Source organism: Dunckerocampus dactyliophorus, chromosome 19 (genome assembly GCF_027744805.1).
Source record: "Dunckerocampus dactyliophorus isolate RoL2022-P2 chromosome 19, RoL_Ddac_1.1, whole genome shotgun sequence".
In the NCBI taxonomy this organism is placed as follows: Eukaryota; Metazoa; Chordata; class Actinopteri; order Syngnathiformes; family Syngnathidae; genus Dunckerocampus; species Dunckerocampus dactyliophorus.
The window spans coordinates 804,562-832,307 of NC_072837.1; the positions used below are offsets into that span (position 1 = coordinate 804,562).

Consider the following 27,746-nt stretch of genomic DNA (forward strand, 5'->3'; position numbering starts at 1 on the left):
TGACAGGCGGTGCTGGCTTTTCTTCAAGTCTCAGTACTGTCGATATGGATACGATCGTAATACAGTAGAACCTCTTAGGTGGGTTACAAAATATCAAAGAGGCCCTTGCATGCTTTCATTTTTCAGTATGTGGCCCTCGCTGGAAAAGGTTTGGACACCCCCGCTGTAAGGGAAGAGGGACGAGTTCCATCGGGACTCAGACGGCAAAAAGAACATTTTGGTTTGTTTTTCCAGCTTGTTTGAGGCTACTTCCTGGTTCAGTGACGGCGGGCCTGTACTGTAGTCGTTTGTGGCGTCGGGAGAACGCTGGTGAGCAAAAACCACATGAAAGTGCAGCACACAAGTCAGGTTTCTTTGTCGCTTAGCCTTCCTGCTTCCCTGACGGTAACATAAGACGACAGGACTGTACTAGTTTTTTATTGTGGGGGTGTGTGGAATGGATGGAAATAAGGAAGCACTGCTTTGCCACATGGTGACATTTTGAAGATCGGGTCCAAACCGGTGACTGTCGACCTTTGACCTCAGCCGTTTTGACCATCATCCCGTGTCAGATACCATTCAAACTCAATAGGGTTCTTGTTTTGCACTCGGAGACTAGCGGGCAGCAGAGCGTTGATGAGAAGCCTCAACGGAGGCACTGAGGACACGCTCTACATCCTAGTGGGGGGGGGGGGACAACAAGTACCTCAGTCAGTGGGACTGACCACCACAATGGTACACTTTGTTCAACAAGGAACTCTTATGTCCCTGCACTGCATTTCCCCAACACTGTTTCAATGAATGTGAACCCGCTGAGGTTTCCCAATCCAGGTTACTGTTTACTTCCCAGGCCTGCTGGGACACAGTGGAAAAGAACGCCTCTTTGCGAAGGCGGAACGCTGTTTGCACAAGGAGGTGCGGCGTGGAGGCAGAGTGTGCCTCGCATGGGGGCTCCAAATTTCACAAATGTCCCAATAACATGGAGAGATAGATGCTAGCTTGATTGATGAGTTGGGGAAGAAGTGAGTCTGCGTATATTAGTTGGCTTGGGTTTGGTACCCTGCAGTCCTTGCATTGTCGCAGTAACGTGCTTTCATTTGTATTCAAAAACACATGACTGATACATTCCAATATTCTTGAAGTGAAATTTGAATCAGAATTATTCATTATTTATTTTTTAAAACCCAGTAACATTTCATAAATGTTTTAATGGTTGGAACTTTTGGGGGGAAATTTTTATCATGTATTTCTATATTTAAACATTTTGAAATACAGTTTAAAAATGTTTCCAACTGTTGTAGTTAAAAAATAGAAATATACATTACAATATATTTTAACTGTATTATAACTTTTTTCTCAATTAAAAAAACAAATACGTGAATACAATTTTTTCGAAAATGTTTATTATTACAGTATTTACAAAAAATGTCATTTTATAGTTTTTATGGTGAAGTAGGACCACAATTTATGTCACAATGTCTGCTGTGCTGTTTATCATTAGCTTACATGTCTGTATGGATGTTACGATGCATTCGAGTACCTTATTATGCCAAGGAGGAACCAAACTGGCATTTGTGTCTGGGGAAACCCTGCTTTCACCGCGTCTCGCGGCGCTATTCCAAACTCCTGACTTTCTATGGAGAGCTTGAACGCACCGCGGGTCATGCCTCGGAATGGAAGGAAACAAGAAGGCGGACCGTCTCCGCCTTCCCGTGCAGCGAAAGGATCTGGAAGAAAAAAATCATTGAACTGAAACTCTGCTGTCCGAGGAATGCCGTGTAATGTGATGATTAGCTCTCTGCCATCCAGCCTCGGACATTGAAGCATCCCCTCATGAAAGACAAAACGACGGCTTTGACGTGTGAGTACGAGCTGGGCTTTGAACGCAACATTGACACAGTACTGTATTTGGTTTTAAAACGTGCTCCTAAATGGGGAAGTGGGTCCGCCATGAACGTATGCAGGATTATATATATATATTATGTATGTATGTATATATGTGCACAGTAGAAACACGTCACGTCTGCTGGGATGTATACAGTGGATTACATAAGGAGGATGATGCTGTAACCTACTTATGTTTGGGAGGAAAATACAGACTCTTATCTTGACGGGTGCTCCATCCACCCCGCAAACCTGTGACCTGCTTTGCACAAATATCATTTTGTGGGTGTGGAGTGGGGAATAAGTGGCTTGTTTTTCCTGCAAATGAGTGCTGAACATCTTGTAGCAAAGTTGCATGTTTTCGTTTTGGATGGAAATTGTCTTGCGATTACAAATTACGTTGTCTTTTTTCCTTTTTCCTCACCTATTGCTAGTTGAATGTGTTGAACAAAGTGGACGAGGCCTTCATGCTGATATCTGTACATGTGCCGAGTCTAGATTAAAAAAACTCCCTCCAGGTGTCTTACATAATAACCCTGACGATAAAAGTGCTGTGTGTGTGATAGTTGTACCGTGATATTATTTGTGCCTTAAAGTTGTCACTTTCTGGATGGACTTCTGCATGCGCTCCTCTAGTCTTCTTTCTCCCCCTTGAACTTGTGGAGTCGTTCCCTCACTCTGTACTTTTCCACTACCAGCGGCTTTTTCTTGGCATCCGACCCCCCTCTTGGGTTCAGACTCTCCCACTTTTTTTCTTTTTAGTAAAGGGAATGTGCGTCATTCTGGGCCGTTATAATTGAACAGCAGCCAAAGCAGCGAAAAGTGATAGGCTCACTTCCATTATTTACTTAGTTGCAAATCCGATTCACACTCAAAGGTTCTTGCACAGGCTGTAAAAATATACACCATTAATTAATTAGCCAGTGAAAAATGCTACTGTTTCCACTACGTCGATCCGTATCTGCACAGAAATGTAATGTTTTATTCTTTTGCACACGCCCCACCCCGTTATTAACTGTTATGGAAGCCGGGTCGCTAGTTCATGCGCATCCCCACTCCAAAAACAAACAAACGGCCATTATTATATTATGCAGTGATGTTTTGTTTTTATAAGACATGTTTTACAATCCACGTATAAGCGCCTTAGTGCTGTGGTATTCACCGACACATCTGGATATAATTAGAGAACACTTTTTAAAAATCGCATTAAAATTGTCCCTCCGTGGTTCTTTTGTGGTCCGACGTACTTTAAAATTCACACAAGGTTGCTCAGGTGAGGTTTAAATTGCGCTATTGCGCAAAAAGGACAAGAAAGGCTTCCTTTCAGTTTTGACGCAAGCAGCACAACTTAGGTGCAGAGCGCTGCAAGCTCTAATTGGGCAAAAGCAAATCAGGGCGTCCAATCAGCTGAAGCCTTCTCGCCGGAGGCTCACGCCCACCCGGAAACGCCGCCCCCTTAGCTTTCCTGTCGTCATAAAAGCAAAGAGCCAACGACAAACTTGTAATATTTTCTTTTGTGGGACAAATCTTCGCCACCATGACGATAAAAACAGACAGAGGACAGCCTGGCATGACTTACTCCAAGTCGAAGGGGCTGGTGGCTTTAGTCACTGGTATGGAGAAGAGGAACATATTTACTGCTTGTTTTCTATTCATTGGATTGCCTTTAATAAGCCTGTTTTGTATTTTTTTGTGTTCCAGCTTTTATGAAACAGAGGAGAATGGGTTTGAACGACTTCATTCAGAGGCTCGCCACGAATTCCTACGCCTGCAAACAGTGAGCATCCAGTCTGCGACTCATCACTTCAATGTATTGTCATCTGTTACATTTCTTTTCTTTTGTTTTTTTAGTCCTGAGGTGCAGTCCATCCTCAACTTGAGTCCTCCGCAGGATGCCGAGCTCATGAATACGAACCCCTCTCCTCCTGTAAGTACCTAGAATTCCTCGCGGCACCCGTACTGTCTGTTGACAGCCAATGCAAAGAACGCTATTGGAAATATTTGTTCTGCACTTGCTTAAGGCGATTTTCAGGCGGGTTTTCAAGAAAAAAAAAACTGGTTCTGACAGTTTTTATGATCAGTTTTTGTCATTTTGCTAACAAGGAAACATTTAAAAATTACATGAAACAAGAGGTCATTAAATGAAAACAATTGTAAAAGAAAATTGGAAAAGTGAGTCTTTTTTTTACATTTAAACATATATACATTATATAAAATATAATTACATAAAACATAATGATTTTACTACTACAATTATTAAATGTCAGATATTGTGGAAAAATAGAGGAAAAAATAGACAAGTGTAGTTTTTTTGTAGGTACTTTTGTAAGCGCGGCATGAAAAATGTGCTATTTATGCTGAAAAGTGCATCTAGGTTGTAATATTTTGACCCCATCTTGTAGCTAAGTAACAGTGTTAATATGACGCAGGGGGTGTACTGCCAAGCCAGTTCAGTGGGTTTATGAGGTGTGTTGAGCGTAAAGCCGGGCTTGCCAGGTCAGTGAAGGGAGCTCTTTTAAAGCAGCTATATCACCATGGTAACGGAGGCCAAATAAACTCATTATGTCCAGACTTTCATCTTAAAATGGGCTATGAAAGTGCCCTTGTTTCACTGTAACTCATTGAGAGCTGATGAAGAACAGTCGGGGCAGCACTGCGGCAGGAGTGGCTGCTTGGCCATCACCCTGATCCGCTAACATTCTCTGATGAACTTCTCGAGAAGACAGAAGATTTTCAGCCGAGAGAATACGCGCATCAGGAATAAAAAGCAATATGAAATATTAAGTTTGCAGACGTGTATGTCACAGCAGTCCTTGCATGAGTACTCAGCCCGCACTCAACACTTTTCATTCCAACAAAAAGGAGAAAAAGATCGCCACAAAACACGGCAACGCTGCCACCTAGTGGTCACAAAGAGGTACAGCATTTGATCATGTAGAGCAATAAAATGTGAAGTGAAAACAATATAGACATATTTCAAAGATTCATATTTCATATTTTTTAAATGGAGAAGTGTTAATATGTCAAAGTTGTGCAGTGTTGATAAATGAAAAGACGAGTAGGTAGGTAGGTAGTATAATAGTAGGGTATAGTTAATATAATAGTAGGGTATAGTTAATATAATAATAGGGTATAGTTAATATAATAGTAGGGTATAGGTAGTATAATAGTAGGGTATTATTATTATACTACCTGTATATTATTATACTACCTGTAGGGTATAGGTAGTATAGTAGGGTATAGGTAGTATAATAGTAGGGTATTATTATTATACTACCTGTATATTATTATACTACCTGTAGGGTATAGGTAGTATAATAGTAGGGTATTATTATTATACTACCTGTATATTATTATACTACCTGTAGGGTATAGGTAGTATAATAGTAGGGTATAGGTAGTATAATAGCAGGGTACCTAGTAGGGTGTGAGGGTGTACCTAATGAAGTGTTGTGGTTCCACAGCCCAGCCCAACCCAGCAGATCAACCTCGGCCCGTCGTCCAACCCCTCGGCCAAGCCCAGCGACTTTCACTTCCTCAAGGTCATCGGCAAGGGCAGCTTCGGCAAGGTGCTGCTGGCCCGCCACCGCGCCGACGACCAGTTCTACGCTGTCAAGGTCCTGCAGAAGAAGGCCATCCTCAAGAAGAAGGAGGTTGGCGAGCGCTGATGAGTTTGAGTCTCTCCACTTGCCAAGCTCTGACCCCTGACCTTTGCCTTCCTCAGGAGAAGCACATCATGTCGGAGAGAAACGTGCTGCTGAAGAATGTCAAGCATCCTTTCCTGGTGGGTCTGCACTACTCCTTCCAGACGGCAGACAAGCTCTACTTCATTCTGGACTACATCAACGGAGGCGAGGTGAGGCAAAGAGACACGTGGGACGTCAGGGGTCAGGGGTTGGGGTCAGGAGTCAGGGGCCGGCTCCAAAATGAGCCATCCTCAGTCCGTCAGCCATTTCCTGCCACTGTGGGCCCAGCTGTTGTGTCTTTGTGTGCTCTGCTGGGTGGGGTTTCATCCCTAAGTGATTTCAGCGTGTGTCCTCCCAGGGTGTCAGCTGTCTTCACACACGACCTTGTGTTCTTCCCGCAGCTCTTCTACCACCTCCAGCGAGAGCGTTGCTTCCTGGAGCCCAGGGCGCGCTTCTACGCCGCCGAGATCGCCAGCGCGCTGGGCTACCTGCACTCCCTCAACATCGTCTACCGGGACCTGAAGCCCGAGAACATCCTGCTGGATTCGCAGGGTCACATCATCCTCACCGACTTCGGCCTGTGCAAGGAGAACATCGAGCCCAACGGGACCACGTCCACGTTCTGCGGCACGCCGGAGGTAAGAATGAAGGTTGGTCTGTTGGCTGTTGGTTTTAGCCGAGGTGTGTCCTGACCTTGTTGTGTGACCTTGGTTGCAGTATTTAGCTCCTGAGGTGCTCCACAAGCAACCTTACGACCGCACGGTGGACTGGTGGTGTTTAGGAGCCGTCCTCTACGAGATGCTCTACGGCCTGGTGAGTGACGGCCGCCTCCTTCCTCATCTCCTCCTCGCACGCTCTAACTGGTGCTCCTTGTCCCCGCCGACCCTCGCAGCCCCCCTTCTACAGCCGCAACACGGCGGAGATGTACGACAACATCCTGAACAAACCCCTGCAGCTGAAGCCCAACATCTCCAACGCGGCCAGACACCTGCTGGAGGGTCTGCTGCAGAAGGACAGAACCAAGCGACTGGGCTGCACAGACGACTTTGTGAGCGTTCGCTCCCGCTGTTGCTGCTTGAAAGGTCTTGTAGCCACACTTTGAACGCCGCCTTCATGTCTCCTCAGCTTGAAATCAAGAACCACATGTTCTTCTCACCCATCAACTGGGACGAGCTCAACGCCAAGAAGATCACGCCTCCCTTCAACCCCAACGTGGTAAGAACTTCACGTCACGTCGCGCTTCTTCCAGTCTCATGAAAGTGAAAGTAATAAGTAATAAGGCACCCCAGAACTCATCTTCAAGATTGGATCAACTTAAATCAGCAAAAAAGCATTTGTGTGCGTATGACACAAACATGGAAACATTCACTGTTGTTTCACCACCTCAAAAAACATGACTTCCTAATGTTGTAATGCTATAGGAAACTCGTATACATGCAGTACTTCAACCAATGTTGTAAAGCTATAGGAAACACGTATACATGCAGTACTTCAACCAATGTTGTAAAGCTATAGGAAACACGCATACATGCAGTACTTCAACCAATGTTGTAAAGCTATAGGAAACACGCATACATGCAGTACTTCAACCAATATTGTAAAGTTATAGGAAAAGCACATGCACGTATACATACAGTAAATGCAATGACTTAGTACTTTCTGTAAACATATCTTGTAGTACTTACTGTAAACGTGACCTTTGAATATTTCCATGAGTAAATAATGGAAATAAGCCCTTTTTATCTGAACAAACATAAAAGTCCTTTTAGCCTAATAGGACTTGACTAAAGTTGTATTTGGGCTCCTACGTACTTCTTCGATCAAACAATGACGTTCATCTACTTGGATTTCCATCTACTGGATGCAATGAAAGAATAGAAATGGAAAAACCTGCTGTCATTTATGAGAATAAAGTCAAAATATTAAAAACAAAAAAGTTATTTTCATAATAATATTAGAGCTTTCCCCACCCTAATTTTCCAGAAATTACAACTTTGTTTTTTTTCCTCATAATATTACAACTTTAAAAAATATTTTCTTTATTCTCCAAAAAAATCTAAAGTCATAATATTACAAGAAGGAAACGTACAAAGATTATTAAGGAAGAAAGTCAAAATATTTGGAAAATAAGATTTTTAAAAAAGCAAAAATGGGAAAAAAAGACTGAAGTTGACACTAATAATACGCATTTTCACGTCTATCACAAAGCTAAAATAACCTGTTAGCATAGCTACATGCTGTCTTTACAAATATTAACGTGGAAAACGTCCTTCCATTTTTCACTATGGCCCTCGCTAGAAAACGTTTGGACACCCCTGGTGTACACCACGTGTACACATCCACACATCATGCAGTACATAATAGAGTACATGACATGAAGTATCTACTGTATGTGCACACGCAGTACACAATAGAGTAGGTGAATGCATGAGAGTACATAATAGAGCAGATGAATGCATGAAGTGTGGTTTTTACCGGCATGACATTTTGAACATGACTTCTTCTTCCAACCAGACGGGCCCCAACGACCTTCGACACTTTGACCCCGAGTTCACAGACGAGCCGGTGCCCAGCTCCATCGGCTGCTCGCCTGACAGCGCCCTGGTGACGGCCAGCATCAAAGAGGCTGCCGAGGCCTTTGTGGGCTTCTCCTACGCCCCCTCCATGGACTCCTACCTATAGGACTCCCCGACACCAGCGCCCTAATTAACATAGACTTGCATTTCCAGCCAGGATGGATATTTGGGGAAACCGTCCTGTCTCTTTTCTTTGTGTGTAAATACGCTGCCGTTCCTCCAACATCAACTTTTAGTCCATTAAAACACACAAATTCTGAGATCTCTTTGCACACAGACAGCTCCGGCAAGTCAGTAAGCACACGTATCTTCATCCACGTAGCCACGCATCCTCATCCTCACCATGGTCCCCGACTTCATTTTTGGTGCTTTTTGTTCTTTTCAATGTCATGAAAAGGGGAGTCGGATGATTGTTACAGAGCGGGCTTCCCCCCCACCCCCTCGAGGTGCCTTTCTGTTCCCTCCCTCACCTCATGTTGGACTTGAAGTCACTCCCTCACGTAGACTGCAGGTGGGAGGAGCCGCCACAAGAGGACGCTGTAGCGCATACGATGTGTCGGTTGCACACTAAACAAATCATGCTGATAGCCAGAGACTTGCTGCTATTGTCACAGGAAGTGTTGCCAACAGCGCCCCCTCACCCCAAAAAAAGCGGAACATTCCATTTCAATGTTGCTGTTGAGCATTATTTAAGTTTGTTTGTATATTGAGTCAAGTGTATTTAGTTGTAATGTATGTTGATTTACAAAACAAGGTATGCGTAGATGTCGTATTCATGTTTCAATGTACTGTCAATTGGAAATTGTTTCAAGATTTATGTGACCGTTGCTGGTTTGCAATAAAAGTTTGAACTTTAGGACTCATCTTTAGTACACGTGTGAAGGCTGATCTTAAAAAGACGATTTTACATCAAATATATTTGTAATAAAGGGCTAAGCAAGGATCCATTATGGATTTGCAAAGACAGAAGTGTCCAAATGAAATAAGATTGGAAAGGAAAATTGAACGGTTTGTTTAAACATTCCAGTTATTTAAGCTGGACTACTTCAATCATCTTTGCATGGGCGGGGTGGACTACACTTCAGTGACTCGAGGTTTGAATGCTGATGTAGTGCAGAACACATTCCACGAGATGTCGCTATCTTTCCTTCCAAGACCAACTATGGAGTTCAAAGTGACTCATTATGACTTCGCTTCACCCCCTGGGAGATACAGAGGCCAAGTACAGTCACTTTAGCTCTTCAAGGCCAGGGTATCAATCATTTTGGCCTTCAATGTATTATTTGATTGGTTTATTTGATGGGCACAGTGCACATTAAATAGCATTGCTGCTATTCTCCATCTCTTGTCCCTGGACAGATGCTAAAATGGTCTCCCTAAAGCAACAGTAAAAGGAACAATGCAAATATAAAAGATGAGGAAAGCATAGTTGCAACGACACAACCCCTGCTAAAAGATCAAGTGTACATACACAGTGCAGACATCGGGTACAATCTTACAAAAACTAGTACTAGCGATGACAAGTATGAGTTATGAACCACTTTCTGAGCTCTTTTTGGAATAAAGTATACGATGTTCTGGGGGGGAGAGTTCCCCTCCTGTGGAGCTGTGACTGCAAAGGCACTTGGACTTTTCCGTAGAATCCAGTCTCCTGAACTGCCCCCGGTCTTAATTTCTCAGAGGTTTACAAAGTGACTGAGAGGAGGAGCTGACAGGCCGTGGATGAGTTTGCATGTCTTCTGAATACTTGATTACATTGTCCCAACCTCAAAGGTGATGTTTGTGTAAGAGAAAACCACGAAGCACTATCCAACATGTTGATATATATCTTTTGTAAAGGGATTCTGTTGGCGTTAGCGTGTCTTATTTGCTGGTGCAGGTTGGAAGACAGTCGGTTGGATGTGGCAGGACCACAGCACGCAACAACACTTTAGCCGCCTGCAGTGATAGCTGGGATCTTTTATTTGACACCATTACACACCTTTTTTAGCAGAGATTGAAATGTTACTTTAGGATCTTTAGGACATCGAGATATTTGAATTCTGACACAACTCCAATCTTTCCCTCGTCCACATAAATATCTGTCTGGTTATTTGCAGTGTCGAATTTAGGAAAGAACACAGCAACTGTTTAGTTTACATTGAATTTGCAGCAGGACTGGTTTACCCACTCAGACACTTGAGTAGTGTTTTTACCCTGTGTATAAATGGCGGCGGCGTCTGCATACATTTGAATGAGGATTTATATCAACTGTAAATAGCAAAGGCCCTGAAATGGAACCTTGCGGAACACCTGTGGACAGCGGCAGGACGTGAGGTGAATGCTAGTCCCTAATTCTGACAGACTGTCATGGATTTGATAAATACGATTTTATCCATTTTATTGCATCTGAAGAACGATTGGATTTGCTTAGTTTGGTCAACAATATTCTGTGATTTACAACATCGAAAGCTTGTTTCAAGTCGAGGAACACAGCACCAACCACGCCACCTTCATCTAGTAGTTGTTTGCTAGTTTCTATGACAAAACAATTAGCAGTCTCTGTGGAGTATTGAGCTGTGAAACCAAACTGCATTGGAGAGAAAAGAGAAACGTACATTTACAAGCATCATCAAGTGGAACACACAGGAACAATGAAGTGTTAGTTTACGCCACTAAACCACTATGACACTGTGCAAAAGTCTCTCAATGAATTGTGCCGCTTGACTATGAATCTGCCATAGGCGGGGACAGATGCTGGACATATACAGTATGTACACACACACACACACACACACACACACACACACACACATGCTGTATACTGCAGGTGGATGCATCAGTGCATGATTACACAACATGATGGACGGAAGCTTCCACAGTGCAGAGCAGACCCTGGAGCATTAACAAGATTAGCACACACAGTTTATTGTAGCCATTGGTCATGACCTTTAGACCACTACTTTGGCACCTCATGCGTTTCCTGCCATAAAAAGTGCAAATTGCATTGCATGAACGTGTCACTGCTACCTGCACAACTTTTATGTTTCTGTACGTGTCTCCATGTTATGCAACCACCTCCCAAGCATGCAAACAGGGCTCGGCATTGAGCAAGATAAGGATTTTTGCGATATGTCAAACGATAAATTAACCTCTGCAAAGATTTGCTGACAGGGCGGCCGTGGCGTTACATAAGACCCGACAGCAGAGATTCAAAACATGAACCATACATATCTGGAATAGCGAGGGGCTGCACTTTTTTTTGGGAGGGGGGGGGGGGGGGGGGTGGAATGGAGGCCTCATTGCAGTCAAGCAGGTGTGAAGGGACAAGAAGCAAAAGAGCGGAGCAGCGCTGCAGGGTTTTTATGTTTACACATGCAGACTGACTTGTGTTGAGTCACTGAATTTATTTGATGACATAATCACCTTAATAACATCATTCTCTTTAAATGCCATGCAAGGGCTTGAAAATGTACCCCCCATCGTAAAAAATGAAATGTCATTCATTCATGAAAGTCGTCCATTCGATAAGACCGCACAGTTTAAAAAATAAAAAAGCCACGCAGGTCAGAGAGTTTGGACCAATATCAGCTCGTCTAGGGTGGGGCTAAAGCAACCCCAGCTTCCTATTGGTGGTTCGGCAAGGAAGTAGGCGGGCCTGAAGAGGTCATCTTGACCAAAACAAGCAGCCGCGTGTGGCGACACGAGAAAGAAGGAAGGAATAGTTGGGCTGCGGAAAAAAGTCTTAAGAGAGGAATAATTAGGGGACAGAAAGATTCTTAAGACAAGGACTAGTTGGGGGGGCAAAGAGAGTCTTACACCCCCCCAAAAGACTTAAGGAGGCGAATGGAGTACCAAAGTAGACTTTAAACAAGCGGCACAAGCAGGTAGGGACGAACTGCACCGCGGTTGTTTTAACTCACAACGTAGTTCCAACAAGTGTGTTCGTTCGTGTTGCTTTGGTGGAAGAGACACAATGATAGTGTGAGAGCACAGCCAGATGCGGTTCTCAGCTCACAGCTCCGTCAGGGGGCTGGTATTTATGACGGCCCCCCCACTGGACAGCTAGACCCGTCTCTGCTTCTTTCTATGTACTGTAATTATTGTTTAGTAGAACATAATCACAGAACTACATGTAGTTCTTTCCTGTGGCTCTTCAGTGCTTTTATTTACTGGTTTTCAGAGGTGGAAAAAGTAGTAAACTGTTGCAGTCAAGTCAAAGTACAAGTCTAAAAATGCACTCAAGTAAAAAATAAAAAAATAGATGCAAGTCACCCAACACAAACTATGTGTTCTTTGGGATTCTTCTTCTTCGGAATTCTTGTAATAACAATCATCCGTTTTTACTCCTCACGTAAGCGCTAAGAATGGAAACAAAGTGGAAGCAAAGTGTAGTAGACAATATACCGTAAGCATAATACATAAATAAGTACAATAGACCAGACCGTCCGGCTCCAACCCAAACATACTCTCATCAAATCCACTTTTCCAATATGAATTAGTGTAAATTAGGGCTGTCACAAGATCTTGTGAGATTAAAATGTAAAAAAGTCTCATGGCCACTGGGCCTGGGCTGATAACACATGAATGAATTCATGTGTTCATCACATAAATGACAATGAAGTGGATGATCAATATACTGCCATGCGCAAGCGTCCAACAGGCCAATAAACCCAAGCTATGCCTTTGAAGCTGGCAAAATGATGGAGTTCATTTTCATTTGTTGTGATGAATTCATTCATTCATTCATGATCATGCCGAGCATCGTGTCCACCAGACTAGAAATCTTGTCACGTTTGAATGCTGTGAGATGTTGTGTTTTGTATATATTTTTTTGTACTTTTCTTCAAAGTAATAAATAAAATGGCAACGTGGTGGTGAAGTTCAAAGGCATCTTTTCTCCTGAAACTCCAGCGTTTCTTCAAGTCATATTTGTGTTTGGATGGATTAGCGTACATGTGCTAAATATTACAGGCCTGCTGCCAGGCGGTCCCAGATGGACTCCAGCAGCGAGACCAAGATGATGTCCTCTGACCCCCCAGGCAACCCCTACTGTGAAGACACCCAGGGCCAGACAACAGCCCGAGGCCAAGGTACACACACACGTTAGCAAGTAGTTGTCCTGCTAAGCGCCAGTAAAATGATGTGTACACCAGTGATGAGTCATTACTTCTGCTGTCTGAGTCAATAAATAGCTTTTTCCTTTTTTAAAAAATTAGAAGCCAAATGTTCTACTTGTCATTTTTGAAAACGTCAGCATTTGTAAATGATGGAGTTGCATCTTTTAAAAAAGCCATCATTGTGTTCAGTCAGACAGGTCGTGATTTCACATGTTTGACATGTTGTTCATTTCCTTTCTGCATGAATCATATCATTTCTTGAACAGGTCCCAGTGTGACGCCATGTAAAGTACAACCACAACAATAAACCCAACAGTGTCAATCCTACTTAATCACCACGTGTAAACAATCATGGATTGTGATTAGAACGTTATCTACCGTACACGTGAGACAAAGGTTAGATGTTCCTGGGAGAGGGTGGGATGTCTGAGGAGTCCTTACAGGAATGACCCGCAGCTTGCAGCTGTAGCGCTACATTGTGCGACTAAGGGGAGGGGAGCTGCAAATGGTCAAACTGCTTTGAATGCAGGTCATGATGCCGCCTGCCAAAGTCACTGTACGGATAAATCAATAATACTCACTGTTCCACTCAGTCAGCACTTTTAAGACCACATTACACAACAGCAGACACACAGGAGCTGTCCTTCATGCTTCAAACCAGTTGAAGATGTGCTGCTGAAAACACACCTTGGACAGCTAATGGGGGCCGTAGCGCTTGGTGCTAGAGGCATGGCACATGGCTGGTACTGACCAGTAGCAGGGATGTCAATGGCGCTTTGATACACATCTTGATACGTGGGTTAAGATGCGATGAAAAAAACGATATATTTTTAAAACACAAGGATTCGACATGTAGGATGTAGACATGGATCTTACAGTATAAGATAAAGAAGGCAAGTGTATAAAAGTGGCATTCCCACAGTACTTTCAAATGTGTGAAAGAGCACGTCATACCCCCCAAGCATCCCCAACCACCTAGCCGTGGGAAATGTTCAGGCACAGCGATAAAAAACCTCCATCACATTGTATGGAAAGGGATATCAATTTTGGAAATATGGGCCATTATTTTATTCCAAAAAATAATAGCAGTTAGAAATCCCAGTTTTTGCATGCGAGCTGCGACTTGTCCCACTTTGTTCAACAGTCCTTGAATGCACCATCTAACTTTCCCCCACGCTGTACAGATGTACAGTATTTTTACCCCCCTTTCACCTCATATTTGGTACCAAATGCTGGTACTGTGTGGGAATGCTGGGTCTGTATTTGATGTAGTTCCTGTCTTAGTTTTATGCATCACATCATAAATAAGAACAATTAGAAGGCTATAATGCACGCTTGTTTTGCTGATGTGTGGAAAATCCTTCCCAGTGACTAGCTAGTGCTGGCTAATGCTAGCGTTGCTAATGCTATTTAGATCCATTCTGGTCTTCAGTCATGCTATGCTACAGAGCACACGTGACAGCCCAAGCTCTGGCATTGTTCAAGAGACGGACTGTCAAGCGGTTGCTAGCCTTGCATGTCTCTACAATCCATTCATCTAAGGATTTATGGCGGTCGCATGGGTTCATCATTCACAACCCTAGTACTCACGGGTGTGCCTTCCCGCAGGGTGCAGCTGGCTGGTGGTGGTTGGAGCAGTGACGGCCTCCCTGAGCGGCCTGATGCTCGGCTACGAGATAGGCCTGACCTCGGGGGTGCTGCTACAGCTGCGAGGCGTCCTGTCGCTCTCATGCCAAGAACAAGAGCTTCTGGTCAGCTCCCAGGTACTCGGCTCTTTGCTCATGTGCCTGGCGGGCGGTCCCATCCTGGACCGCTACGGACGGCGTTGCTGTCTGATCCTGAGCGCCTTCATGGTGGTCGGGGGGACAATACTCCTGTTGGCCATCACCTCAATGGTGACGCTGACAATAGGGCGAGTCATCGTGGGCATGGGCACGGCGCTGTCGGGAACCGGGGCTTGCCTGTACATCGCGGAGATCTCACCGCGGGAGAGGCGTGGAATGCTGGTGACGCTGTACGAGCTGATGCTGGTGGTGGGCGTCATGCTTGGCTTCGGCTGTAGCTACGCCTTCACCACGCTCACCCATGGCTGGATGTACACGTTTGGACTTGTGATCCCTGCAGCCCTGCTCCAGGTCAGCACTCTTGTGTTCCTCCCACCCAGTCCAAGGTTCCTGGTGGCACAAGGGAGGATGGAGCAGGCCAGGATGGTTCTGGCTCGCATGGGTGGGGGCATGAAGGAGCAGGTGGAAGGAGAACTCAGGGACATCCAGGCAGGACTTAAAGAGGAGTCAGAACACAGCTTCATGGAGCTATTTAGCTCCAAGTCCAACCTGCGATCCCGGCTGCTGACAGGTGTGGCGCTCGTTTTCCTCCAGCAAACCACCGGCCAGCCCAACATCCTGTCCTACGCCTCACCGCTGCTACGTAGCGTCAGCTTCCACAGCGACGCCGCCGCCACCTTGGCGTCCACCGGCTTAGGCGTGGTCAAGGTGGTGGCCACCATCCCGGCTGTGCTGCTCGTGGACCGTGTGGGACCTAAGACCTTCCTGTGTGTGGGCGCCGTGGGCATGGGGATGTCACTGACCACACTGGGCGGATTGACGCTGCAGAGTCACACGCACTTGTCCAGCCTGTGTGCCAGCAATGTGACAACCAACCACTCGCTCATGATGTGGGATCCCAACAGAACCGCAGTGCTGTTGGAGAACGGCAAAACGTTTCCCACCAACCCAACAGTCCAGTGGAACAGCAGAGAGACGACAGAAGATGAAGGCGCGGTGGGGGTTGGGCCAATGGAAGACAGGTCTACGTCGCTCAAGTGGGTGTCGCTCATCAGCTTGCTGGTGTTTGTGGCGGCCTTCTCCATCAGCCTCGGGCCAAGTAAGCAGCGCATACTTGCTGTAAATCTCAATGAAGGCATAGATAGGCCAGATAAAGTATCTGGTGTTGTGCTGGGAGGGACAAAGTGCATTTGTTGTCTACAAACAAGTAGCCTTAGATAACAAATGCTACTGCTGCTGCATATTAACACACACTAACTGTTGCTTCCAGTGACGTACGTGGTCCTCACCGAGATCTTCCCGATGGGTGTCAGAGGCCGAGCCGTGTCGGTGGTGTCGGCCGTCAACTGGGGCACCAACCTGCTCATCTCCATGACCTTCCTCACTATTACAGGTGTGTCCTCAGAGTAATGGCAGGTAAAATGATGCAAGCATAATCAAAAGCCTGCAGTGTTGACAGAAGCTGAGTTCATAATGGAAATACCAGTTTTTTTTGGGTGGACATTTTCCAGAGAAGGCTGGCGTTCCCAGCGTTATGTTCCTGTACGCCACCATGAGCTTCATCCTGCTGGTGTTTGTCATCGTCTGTGTACCTGAGACAAAAGGACGCACGCTGGAGGAAATATCGAAGGAACTGGCTAAAAAGTGAGTTTGACGCAGCGGGATCGTCCACTAGTTTCATGGTCTCATGCGCGCATCTTTCTCTCTTTGCCATCTGCAGGAAGCATTTTAAGTTTAGTCTCTGCAAGAAAGTCCAACCCCAGGAGATGAGTCGAATGTCCACAGAGACGTTCCAAAAATCCTGCGACACGCATCCACTTCACACGCAATGTGAAGCAAGCACACACTGCAGTGCCAAGATGAACAAAAACTCTGTGTGCAGTAACAGTAAGCAAGTCCCTCTATGGAAAAGCAATTGCAGTAAAGATTAACAAGCAGCATGGAAAACATATTTAAAGCACACTTTGTTTGCAAGTTGCCAGTCAGTTTAAAAACATTAGGTACATCCATTGAGAGCTTTAAAGAAAAAGTGCACTTTTTTTTCTTAAAATGTTGCCCATCATCAACAATCCTTATGTGAGACATGAACACACGTCTCTCTTTCCTGTGTTCTACAGATATAAACAAAGAGAGGCAGCTAAGAATGCATGTCATTGGACGCAACTATTCCGTCTTCTGAAAAAACCTCCAAAACGCACCAACAAGGCTCCATTTCCATAATGTCACCTGCATATTAACCAAGCCACAGCAACATTATTGCTGTTGTTATTAACATTGTTATGCCCAAGAACTACATTACTGGCGTAGTGACACCTCGCCACACCACAGCGGCTAGCTTCACCACACACTCGCTCCCAGCGTCTCACGCCACTAGCTGCATATTGGAGCTGCCGCCACTGCTGCTGCGTTTCTGTTTCTGAGTTTGGGAAAGTTAACGCTAGGTTACACTAAGGTTATATTCCATGTTATCATGAATGTGACTGTTACTACACGCTCACAGAACGGATAGAAAACCAGAAAACCTTGTTGAGCTTTTTGGAGGTGTGTTAATAGCGGGCTTTGTAGGCAGAATAGTTATGTCCCATTACATGCATTTTAGGCTGCACAGAAAAGAGACGTGTACTCATGTCTCACATAAAAAAGTGCTGTTTTCCTTTAACAAGGCACTGACAAAATAGATGTTCTAATAATGTTAATTCTTTATTGGCAGGGAGGTTTATTATGGTGGTTAGTTGACAGAGGAGCCAGATGAGGTGGTTAGGATGCCTCCTTGGCGAGGTATTGAGGGCATGTCTGACTGGTAGGAGGCCTCAGGGAAGACCCAGAGCCCGTTGGGACAGTCTCTCAACTCGCCTGGGAACGCCTGGTGGACAAAGCAGCCGAGGAGAGGGAAGCCTGGGCTTCCATCTATAGCCTACAGTTGGTCACAACCGGATGTACGACTTTTAGGCCGTTTTTTTTTTTTTTTGCTTGTGGAGAATGTAGTTGATCATGAAGGAGTAAGATCACAGTGCACCCAACGTACAACTTGCAAGTCCAATGTGCGTCCCGCACACAAACTCTGAGGCTGCTCGGACATACAGTATGGCTGTCGTGTCAATCATACAGCCAACGCATGTCACTTGTAAGACCACTGTCCCGCAAACTTGCAATAAAAGTCCTGACTTTGCGTTCTATCTGGGCTTGGTATGAAGGTTGCAAGAACCACATGAGCTGTACATTGTGCGCACCAACAGAAGATCCGGACCGGAAACATGACTGGCTCCTCCACTATCTTTTTACGACAGTTTCAGTTTATGAACATAAATGGTCAATAACCATATGATAAATATTTAATATTCAATATATTCAGCTTCTTTTTCTGAATGGCGCTTATTAAAAGACTTCGCCAGCATGTAGATGGTCATTATTCACCAACCGTGACCTCTTGCAGTACACGTGCAAATAGATGCACCACAGGCGTATACATCATATCCAGCCGTGTAAATAACAGGCATTGCAACAGGAATCAAATATAAATATACATTACCATATACAATAAAGCATATGAAACTATACACCCAAGTTTTTGTGCGATTGATGCACTCTCGCCGTACGGGCAACGCACAACCGACTTACTCGATGCGCATTGAGCACGTAAGAAAAATCTGAGCATGCGTTGGCTGTGCTAATTACGTATGTGGGGTGCACGTGTGGTGCACAACATGGAGTCCGCAAGTGCGACATATGACAAAAATGACATTTCGCCAAAACCTGACACCAGCAAAACATGCGAAAGACACAGGTTGGCCGTACGGACGACGCACTAAGACACATGAAGTGCGGAAGTTTGGACTTACCTCTGTAGCCGGTCTGCAGCCAGCCTACGGCTCAAAAATGATCACATCAAAAGCGCGCCCTCTGTGCATTTCTTGCATTTTTTTTTTTTGCATGTAGACCGGCTGTAGGAGCCCGTACAACCGGTTGTGACCGGCAGGCTTTAGGCTGCTTCACCCTCGACTTGACCTTGGATAAGCAGAAGATGGATAGTTGACTACATCACACGCCGTGTCAAATATGTTGTCCCTCTGCTGTAGGTAATACAACACTTGCATGTGTACCGTATGTGGCCACATACGTAAAAATGAAGGATTAAATGAGTACACTGGTGATTACCTGTTGCTGTTTTTCTGCTGAAACAATGACTTGTGTTGACTATTCAAATCCAGTCAGGTGATTTCTTTCCCCAATGCAGACATGAACACATGCACTGCCTGATTTATTATGAGTCTTTATTTTTATACAAAATACAAAATAATCAGATATACGTACTGTATATAATACTCAAATAGTGAGTGGTTGAAAACCTTGCCACAGATAACGAGCGTTACACTCACCATCAGCACTTGGCTTCCATTTAAACTTGAAGACTTGAATAGGGGTGTCACCAGACGACTTTGAAGAAAAGCACAATGAAAAACTGTATGACAATGTACCGCAGTCTACTAATATCATTTCTACTACGTTACACTCTTCCGCGCATACATGGGTGTGTATGCTAGCGGCCCCGTCTCCACCCATCGAGACAAAACGACTGTATGACTGACAAAAGAGCTCCGTTCATGCCGTTGTTCTATGGAACAAACGTGCTGAGACAGTGAAACCAACAGAGTCAACCATCTTCCTGCCTGTTTGGAGGTAACGAGGAAAACAGACACGCATGCACATGACAATAAATGTTTGAGCTCATTTTCATTTATTGTGCGATTAATGAATTTATTATTGTCCCAGACCTAGTGCCCAGGACACTTTCTTTTCTGAACAAGAAAACTTAACACGATTTGAATCACGCGACATCCTGTGACCTGTGCTCTTGTGACACCCCTATTAGGCAATGTTTGCATGTTATGGTAGGTAAATTCAGTGAGTTCATCAGCATAAGTTATGTGTCTTCGTGTTGGTGTTTGTTGTTGTTGTTGTTGTTGTTGTCAGCACCACTTGAACCAAAACAGCTCATATTTGAGCAAGACAGACCAGTTTGTAGCAGTTAAAATAAAAAAATGAAATATTTACAATTTACAGTTAGTGTTATAGAAATGTACAAGAAGTGAACTTGTGGAACATTTTAGTGTTCTCATCTGTCACTGCTGTGGCAAACTGTTGAGTAAATAGCTGGAGGGACAACATGAATAAAGAAAATAGCTTCTATCCATGGATGCGAAAACAAGCTTCAGTGCCAGAGTTGACTTTGGGACTCGTTTGCCATTGGTGCTTAGACTCTTTTCTTCCTTGTGATGCATCATCATCATCCACAAGTCAGGAAGACAAAAAAAAGGTTAAAAAAAAGGTTTGTGCACACAAATATGGGTTGCAAGCATGCAGCCAAAATGGGCGAAGCACGAAGACAGCCAAGCAAATCAATTGATCCTGGAGTGGTATTTGTCCAGTAAGTCCGGAAGAATGTGTATGGAGAAACCAGCCTGTTTGTCTGTTCAGGTCTGTTCAAAATGAATTCAAAAGAAAAGACAGTCCACCATTTTGGAGCTTTCTCCACGGTCTACCTTCCCTCATTTGCAGAGCGGCTTCTGGCACTCAAAGAGGAGCGGGTACACCTGCTCCACAGCTGTGGCCACATTCTGCACATTTGGTCCTGAAGAAAGAAAGCGGGCCAAGGGTGGTCGAATCTGAGTAAATCTCGCTCTGAAATTCCTTTTGGGATCAGGCTTACTTAATCACCTGATTTTCCACTTGTATGAAATCTCAAATCCTTCTGAAGCTTATGTCTCTGGGGTCGAGTTAATGTGTGTTTGTGTGTGTGTGTGTGTGTGTGTGCGTGTGCGTGTGTGTGTGTGCGTGCGCGAGGTACCTGTCACTGTGAGGCTGCCGGTGGAGAACACCTGGATGGTGGCCTTGAGGTGTTTGATCCTGTAGGTGGCTGCGGGATGGAGCTCTGGCTCATAGCTAGCAAAAACACATGCATGATTACATATTTACATTTGACATCTAAGTCAGGGGTGTCCAAAGATTGAGTTACATCCCACGACTGTTTTTTCATCAGCCCCCAGCACATTCTAAAATACGATTAAACAGGAAAATGAAATTTAAAACGACAACAAAAATGGAAAAAAGCAGTAATTTTTTACAAGAATAAAGACAAAATATTAGGAGCTATCCATTTATTTTCTATGCCGCTTATCCTCATTAGGGTCGTGGGTATGCTGGAGCTTATCCCAGCTGACTTCGGGCGACAGGCAGGGTACACCCTGGACTGGTGTCCAGCCAATGGCAGGACACATATAGACAAACACTCACATTCATACCTATGGACCATTTAGAGTCTCCAATGAAGCTAACATGCATGTTTTTGGAATGTGGGAGGAAACCCACGTCTTCTTCCCGAACTCCTGACTGTGTGGCCAACATGCTAACCACTAGGCCACCATGCTATGAGGAGCCAAAAATATGTCATTTTTTTTTTAAAAGTCATAGTATCAGAAACAAGCAAAGCAAAGAATAAGTTGCAATTTGAGATAAATTGGTTGGGAAAATATTAAAATAATAAAGTCAGACTATTTGGACAATAAAGACATATAATTACATTTTCCATAAGGTATGAGAAGTTGAAATATTAAAAAAAAGCATAAAATAAAAGTTCATACACTTTGTCACCAATAACCGGGGGTGTCATGATCTCGCAAGATTAAACGTGACAAGATTCCTCGTTCAGAAAAAAAAAGAAGTCTCGTGGGCAATAGCACTGGGACAATAACAAATGAATAAATCACACAATAAATGAAAATAACGCCATCATTTTGCCGGCCTTAACATATTTCCATGTGCGTGCGTGCCTGTTTTCATCTCTCGCCTCCAAGCAGGCAGAAAGACGGTTCACTCTGTGCATTGCTTTCAGCAACTGGGCGCTTCCATAGAATAATGGTATGAACAGAGTGACCCCTTTTCTCAGCCATACAGTCTCTTTGTCTTGGTGGGTGGAGGCGGGGCTGCTAGCATACACAGTGCAGACGAGTGTAACGTTGTAGAAATTAAATTAATACATCGCAATATATTGTCTTTTTTTTGTAAATGTTATCATTTCACTTAAAGTTCAAATCCCATCTCGTCTCGTGCTCAGACCCAAGCTTGTGTATCGTCTCGCCTCGTGACACTCCTACCAATAACAAAGACTTTTCCTAACCTGTCAGCATATGTACATGGGTGGGTGGGCATGGGCCGCTATGAGATTCAGACGGTATGATCTTGGGCAAAAATATCGCGTTTCACAGCGTTATATTTACAGCGCTAAAATGTGTTTATTTTGAAATATTTTTATTTACAAGAAAAAAGTCATTTGGAAACAATGTAATAGAACATGATGGAAGTGGAACATATGTATCTAAACTAAATAGCAAAAAATGCAGTGGCTAATCCTTTGATGCATGTCTCAAGACCATATATATTACTAAAAAAAACTAAAAGTAAATCAATGTCTCAAAAAATACAAACATAAATCATTGTTACAACTCATAATGTTGCGTTAATACTTCATAGCATGGTGAATGTGCAGGTCGCAACTTGTCCACAGGTGTTTTGGAGTTGCTGGATTGTGTATTTGTTGAGGTTTTATTCATTTGCTTGCATCACCAACTTTCACCTGTGTTTCCGGGTCATGTGATTGTTGTTAGCAACTGTTACTAAGCTGTTGTTGCTTGTTGTTCAGCGGAGGGCAGACGCTTGATACCACTTATCCTGTCTCGTTCTGAATCACATCTCCACATTTGGTGACCCTCGATATGAGTAAAATGTTGACCGATAACGTTGACAACAGCGTGGCCGTACCGGTGGAATGATGACACATGTGCCTTCCGAGTTCTGCCACCTAGCGCTACCACGCATGCACATGCAAGAAAACCTGTTGTAAATGGACCAAATCTTGTAAATGTGCATCCCTTCGAAGGAACTTTTAATGTGAGTGCAATGTTTTCACTTCATAATGCTACATTTGTGTATTTTGTCATTTACTGTATGTTTTAAGTTGCAATGTGTAGTGTTTACACTCCAAGCGACATTTGCAACATATGATATAGGACATATTAGTCGTCACACCGGCGCCACTTGATGCTAACGTCACTGCTAGCTAAGCTGTGACGGTTAAGTTACCAGACTTTTAGCAACACAACTCATGCCTGTGGTTTCAGCACATAAAAGCCCAGCTCCACAGCACCGATAAATAAATATATATTATCATTTTCCCCCAATAGTATTTCAAGCCGGGGTGGTGGAGCGAAAACATTTGTCCCCCAGTGGGGGCATGACAGAAAATAATTGAGAACCATTGATCTAAGTGAATGTAATAACACTTCATGAACTACTGCTGAACAAAGTTGACATGAAGAATTGTCTTTTTTTGCAGCAGGGCACCCCGTATGTTCTATACGTACTTTGTGTATTTTATCTTTAAGTGGTTAGCTGGAATAAACAGACAACGGGAAACAAGTAAACATGCAAGTTAGCCATACACTGACCGTCCCTTCATGGAGGTGAATGGTCACCCAGAAGATATCAGAAACATCAATAAACATGTATCGCAATTATCTTTGGAAAAGTAGGATTTTTGCTTGAGTTCGTGTACAGAAAGGTGCTGGCTGACATTTTATTGCTGCTGCGGCTGACACACACCAAAAAACCTCCAGTGCAGATCAACCTTCCTGCCACTGGAGGTCACCCAATGCAAACATTTAACGGTACAAACATCCCAGTAGTTACCATAAGTACAGGAAAATGATATCATCCCAGTACTTCCAGTCCACAACAATACACACACCTGGCGATGGGCCGGTTCTTCTTAGTGAAGTCGACCAGGTGGACGGCAAAGGGCATGGAGCACACGGCCAGCACGTTTACCACCTTGAAGGCTGAGAATTTCACCTGAACACGAAATGATGTTTTATCATAGAAGCAGCAGCATATGCCCTCGCCTCATGTGCAGTTCCTCAAAAAATACTAGTATGCCCCCAAATGGTGGCCCCTAAAATGACACCTTATGATGCCAGGGTGGCAAATGGAGGCATTTATTAAGGAGTGGTGTTTAACAGAGGCCACTATTTGAGGAAATGTGGCATGCACACTGATAGTCGTCATATATGCAAGAGAAATGAGCTGCTTATTACCTTGAAGCCAATTTTCTGCAGACAACGTGCCAGCCTGCGAGCGCCCAGCTTGGCCTCTTCTTCGCTGAAGGAAAGCAGACATGGTTCAGAGTTTGGCGTCATACTGACAAATTGCACATAGAATTAAATCTGTTATGAACAGATGTCTAAACACAAACCATGTGTTCTAAATCAATGTGGCAACATTACAATAGGGGTGCCAACACATTTGTTAGCGTCCCAGGACTACTGCCCCCGTTTTTTTCTGAACAAGAAATCTTGTCATGTTTTAATCTCGCAAGATCTTGTGACACCCATAATAATAATAATAATAATAATAATAATAATAATAATAATAATAATACACCTCACTGTTTTCTCTTATGTGCGCGTCTTTAGCTACTTACATGTGTGCTGTCCAGCTATCCTATGATATTTAGAATTAAAAACCCTCTGTGTGTTTGCTATCTTATTATAATAAAAACCCTCTGTGTGTTTGCTATCCTATGATATTTATAATAAAAGCCCTCTCTGTGTGGAGTTTGCATGTTTTCTCCATGTGTGCGTGCGTGAGTTTTCTACGGGTGCTCCGGTTTCCTCCCACATTCCAATAATATGCATGCTTGATTCATTGGAAACTGGAAGTGTATGTGAGTGTAAATGTTTGTATGTGCCCTGCGATTGGATGGATGGATGGATGGATATTCATATACAAAGACAAATATTTGTATTTTTATTAGTTATTAGTATAAACATTTTAGCTTTTTCTAGTTACATTATGCCTTTTTGCTCTATTTTTCCACTTTTGCCAAGTTTTTGCATGTTGCCAGGAAGGCGTGGTGCAGCGAGGCGACAGAGGATTGTGTCCAAACTCTACTTTCTTGGGTCTGTTGCATTGTGGAGAGTTGGATTTTTTATTTTACTTTTTTTTTTTACAGCTTTCAGACGTGCATTGCACGGCGTTACGCAGGTGGAGCTCACTCCAGCTCGCCTGCTTGGCAGATTCTTCACTTTGTTGATGGCTTGTATTTAATTACCAAATAAATGCAGGATGCAAGAAACGCTTATATGCACACCCTTTACTTGCTAAATGTAGTGACCATGTCGCAAAATTGTCAACATGGATCAATGTTTAGACACACACAATACAACCCCATTAGTCAGGCAAGAAATTCCACCAAGTAACCCTGACAAGGCACACCTGTGAAGTGAAAAACATTTCATGAAGCTCATTGAGAGGACACCAAGGGTTTGCAGCGTTATCTTTGAGGAATCTAAAATATAAAACACCCATCCATTTTCTATACTGCTTCTTCTCTTAGGGTCGCGGGGGCATGCTGGAGCCTATCCCAGCTGACTTCGGGCGACAAACAAGCATTCACACTCACATTCATACCTATGCACCATTTAGAGTCTTCAATGAAGCTAACATGCATGTTTTTGGAATGTGGGAGGAAACCGGAGTACCCAGAAACCCCCCCACACACGGGGAGAACATGTAAACTCCACACAGAAATGCCCAAGGGAGAATCAAACCCAGGTCTTCCCATCTCCAGACTGTGACTGTGTTGGCCAACATGCTAACAACTAGTCCACCGTGCAGCCCCAAAATATAAAACATATTCGAAGTTCTGTTTGACGAAGTTATGACTATTCACAATGTGAATAGTCAAGAAAATAAAGAAAAGCCATTGACTGAGAAGGTGTGTCCAGACTCTTGGCCTGCACTGTACGTATGAGATGCGTTATAAAACGCAACCAGTGATTGCCGGTGCTTGAAAGTTGCCGCTGAGCCAAATGCAATGAGCATCAATAGAACCGCTCGGTGATGAGCATCTACGTGGGTTGATCTGACAAATCTTCGGTGAAAATGATCAAATGTAGAGTTACTACAGCTTCTGCTGTAGTAGCTGTAGTAAGCTGTGAACACCGAGGTAGGTTGGATTGCAAGGTGTGCCTAAAGCACTTCAAATAATGCCTTGCACACTGCCACTTCCACATGACTTGATCATCATTCATAGTAGCCATGCCATAGTTCAGTCTTGGGTGGCTTCTGGCTGCCCTGTTCTCACGATACAGCTTTTCACAAAACAAGAAATCTTGTCACACCCCTAGTGAATAAGTGTGTCTACCTTGTTGCTCCTGTGCAAATAATTTTCCCTGAGGACCAGATAGAGGCAGTTATCTTGGGCTTACGAAGCTTCATGAGAACTTTCTGAAAATAAAGTGTAAAAAAAAAAAAAAACAAGATTATCCACAACATACATCACTAAGTATTTTTCTCTCTTTTCAAGAGACATTCTTACCCCCACCTCCGGCTTGTAGATGACGTTGGTGCCCTCTAAAGCAATGGTGCGGAGGTTGAGGTGGCACCTGGTCCTGAACGTTGCCACCACATTGGTGATGATGATATCCAGAGTGTCATCATTGCTGGAATCCATGGAGGAAGTGTGTGTGTGTGTGTGTGTGTGTGTGTGTATATGTGTGTGTTATGCACCAAGACCTCACTCGTCCGCCATCACCATGATGTTAAGCATTGGTCGCAGATTAAAGGCTAGTTGGAGGGGAAAGCAAAGGTTTTATTAGTGAATATCATGAGAACACAATCAACATGTATGAGACATGTATGAAGTGATGCATGCTGATATGATTGAAATAATACATCTCAAGCTACTTCCTGCCAGTGTCATAACACAGCAGCAAGTCATCTCTTTCGTACAAACCTCAGTGTTAAGTGAATTAAAGTCATAAGAGAAGCTGTCATAGTCATCTACTCGTTTATGATGATAAAAATCACAGGTCCATTTCAAGAGCATCCCGTTTACAACTCTTCAAGACAAAGACTCTCATGTGTGCCAGCACGACTTCCCTCCTTCAGACCACGACACGCGCGCTTTGATTAAAAACGTAACAGTCAATTTCAGACTAAATCGTGCAAGAGCGTAGCGTCGCCGTAGTTCTACGTAAAAATTGAAGTTCTGTATCGACCAGCTAGCACTTGTTTAGAGTTGTGATGCTCGCTTATCCCGTTGAAAATTAGCCACAACAAACTAATTCGGATAGGGAATTATCTTTTCTCTGTGAGTCAAAATGTGCAAATAAAAAAATAGCAGAGCAACGACGCACCATTTCTTCTACCCCGCTAATGTTGCGATGAGCGCTAGCTAACAACAAAGAAGGGCAGGATGAATGAAAAGTTATTAGCATAGCTAGCTTACCATGCTAGCAGCCTTAACATTGCACTGAGGATGTTCTCATTGTTTCCGGGTGGCTTTTGGTAAAATGATGTACAATGTAAACGGTTGCATTTATTTTTTTAGCTACCTCATCCGCTTGCCAGTGCGGTAGCCGCGACATTAAACTAATAGCTCGTCATCCCGAACGCAGGTTGAAAAAATAAAATAAAACATGCACGGCGTTTGCATACGCCAGATTGCTATTTCTGTTTTTAACTTTCAAAATAAAACACATTGAACAGCTTGAACGACAGAGCAAAACACTTTCCAGGGCTAGTTTTTAAAGTACGACCCGGAAACGAAGAATGAGTTTCCGGTCTGAAGGGGTTAACCCACTGATCTGTATTACATATCTGGATAGCCCATTGGCGATGGCT

The 27,746-nt window shown here is 43.9% G+C and overlaps 3 protein-coding genes across 15 annotated transcripts in view; 2 read left to right on the forward strand and 1 right to left on the reverse strand.

Moving 5' to 3' along the window:
* Nucleotides 1–8,981, forward strand: part of sgk1 (serum/glucocorticoid regulated kinase 1) — a 36,043-nt gene extending 27,062 nt beyond the window's left edge. For 2 of the 4 annotated variants that reach the window (XM_054762261.1, XM_054762262.1), the window contains 9 exons: nt 3,565–3,640; nt 3,715–3,790; nt 5,328–5,516; nt 5,588–5,719; nt 5,951–6,187; nt 6,267–6,362; nt 6,442–6,597; nt 6,675–6,764; nt 8,064–8,981. In XM_054762261.1, the coding sequence (XP_054618236.1) occupies nt 3,565–3,640; nt 3,715–3,790; nt 5,328–5,516; nt 5,588–5,719; nt 5,951–6,187; nt 6,267–6,362; nt 6,442–6,597; nt 6,675–6,764; nt 8,064–8,231 (1,220 nt within the window). In that variant the 3' untranslated portion in view covers nt 8,232–8,981. Of the gene's footprint in view, nt 1–1,631; nt 1,841–1,941; nt 3,477–3,564; nt 3,641–3,714; nt 3,791–5,327; nt 5,517–5,587; nt 5,720–5,950; nt 6,188–6,266; nt 6,363–6,441; nt 6,598–6,674; nt 6,765–8,063 lie in introns of those variants that run through there. The other 2 variants (XM_054762264.1, XM_054762263.1) reach the window with 2 other exon arrangements.
* Nucleotides 1,269–27,696, reverse strand: tbpl1 (TBP-like 1). 6 transcript variants are annotated; one of them, XM_054762277.1, is made up of 7 exons: nt 27,352–27,696; nt 26,446–26,687; nt 26,266–26,348; nt 24,155–24,218; nt 23,809–23,912; nt 20,854–20,948; nt 1,269–1,706 (listed from the first exon to the last, which is right to left on the reverse strand). In XM_054762277.1, the coding sequence occupies exons 2-7, from the start codon at nt 26,572–26,574 to the stop codon at nt 1,501–1,503; spliced, it is 681 nt and encodes a 226-aa protein (XP_054618252.1). In that variant the 5' UTR covers nt 26,575–26,687; nt 27,352–27,696; the 3' UTR covers nt 1,269–1,500. The 6 variants fall into 6 exon arrangements, with proteins under 6 accessions (XP_054618252.1, XP_054618251.1, XP_054618250.1 ...); XM_054762276.1 differs by lacking the exon at nt 27,352–27,696 and adding an exon at nt 26,857–27,315 and having other exon boundaries at nt 1,275–1,706; nt 26,440–26,687; XM_054762275.1 differs by having other exon boundaries at nt 1,276–1,706; nt 26,440–26,687; nt 27,458–27,696.
* Nucleotides 11,782–19,150, forward strand: slc2a12 (solute carrier family 2 member 12). Of its 5 annotated transcripts, none has more exons than XM_054762265.1 (6): nt 11,782–11,991; nt 13,079–13,197; nt 14,833–16,107; nt 16,279–16,401; nt 16,520–16,652; nt 16,729–19,150. In XM_054762265.1, exons 2-6 carry the CDS (start codon nt 13,101–13,103, stop codon nt 16,937–16,939), a joined length of 1,839 nt encoding a protein of 612 aa, XP_054618240.1. In that variant the 5' UTR covers nt 11,782–11,991; nt 13,079–13,100; the 3' UTR covers nt 16,940–19,150. The 5 variants fall into 5 exon arrangements, with proteins under 5 accessions (XP_054618240.1, XP_054618242.1, XP_054618243.1 ...); XM_054762267.1 differs by having other exon boundaries at nt 16,495–16,652; nt 16,729–16,873; XM_054762268.1 differs by having other exon boundaries at nt 16,525–16,652; nt 16,729–16,873.
* Nucleotides 27,697–27,746: the final 50 nt, after the last annotated feature.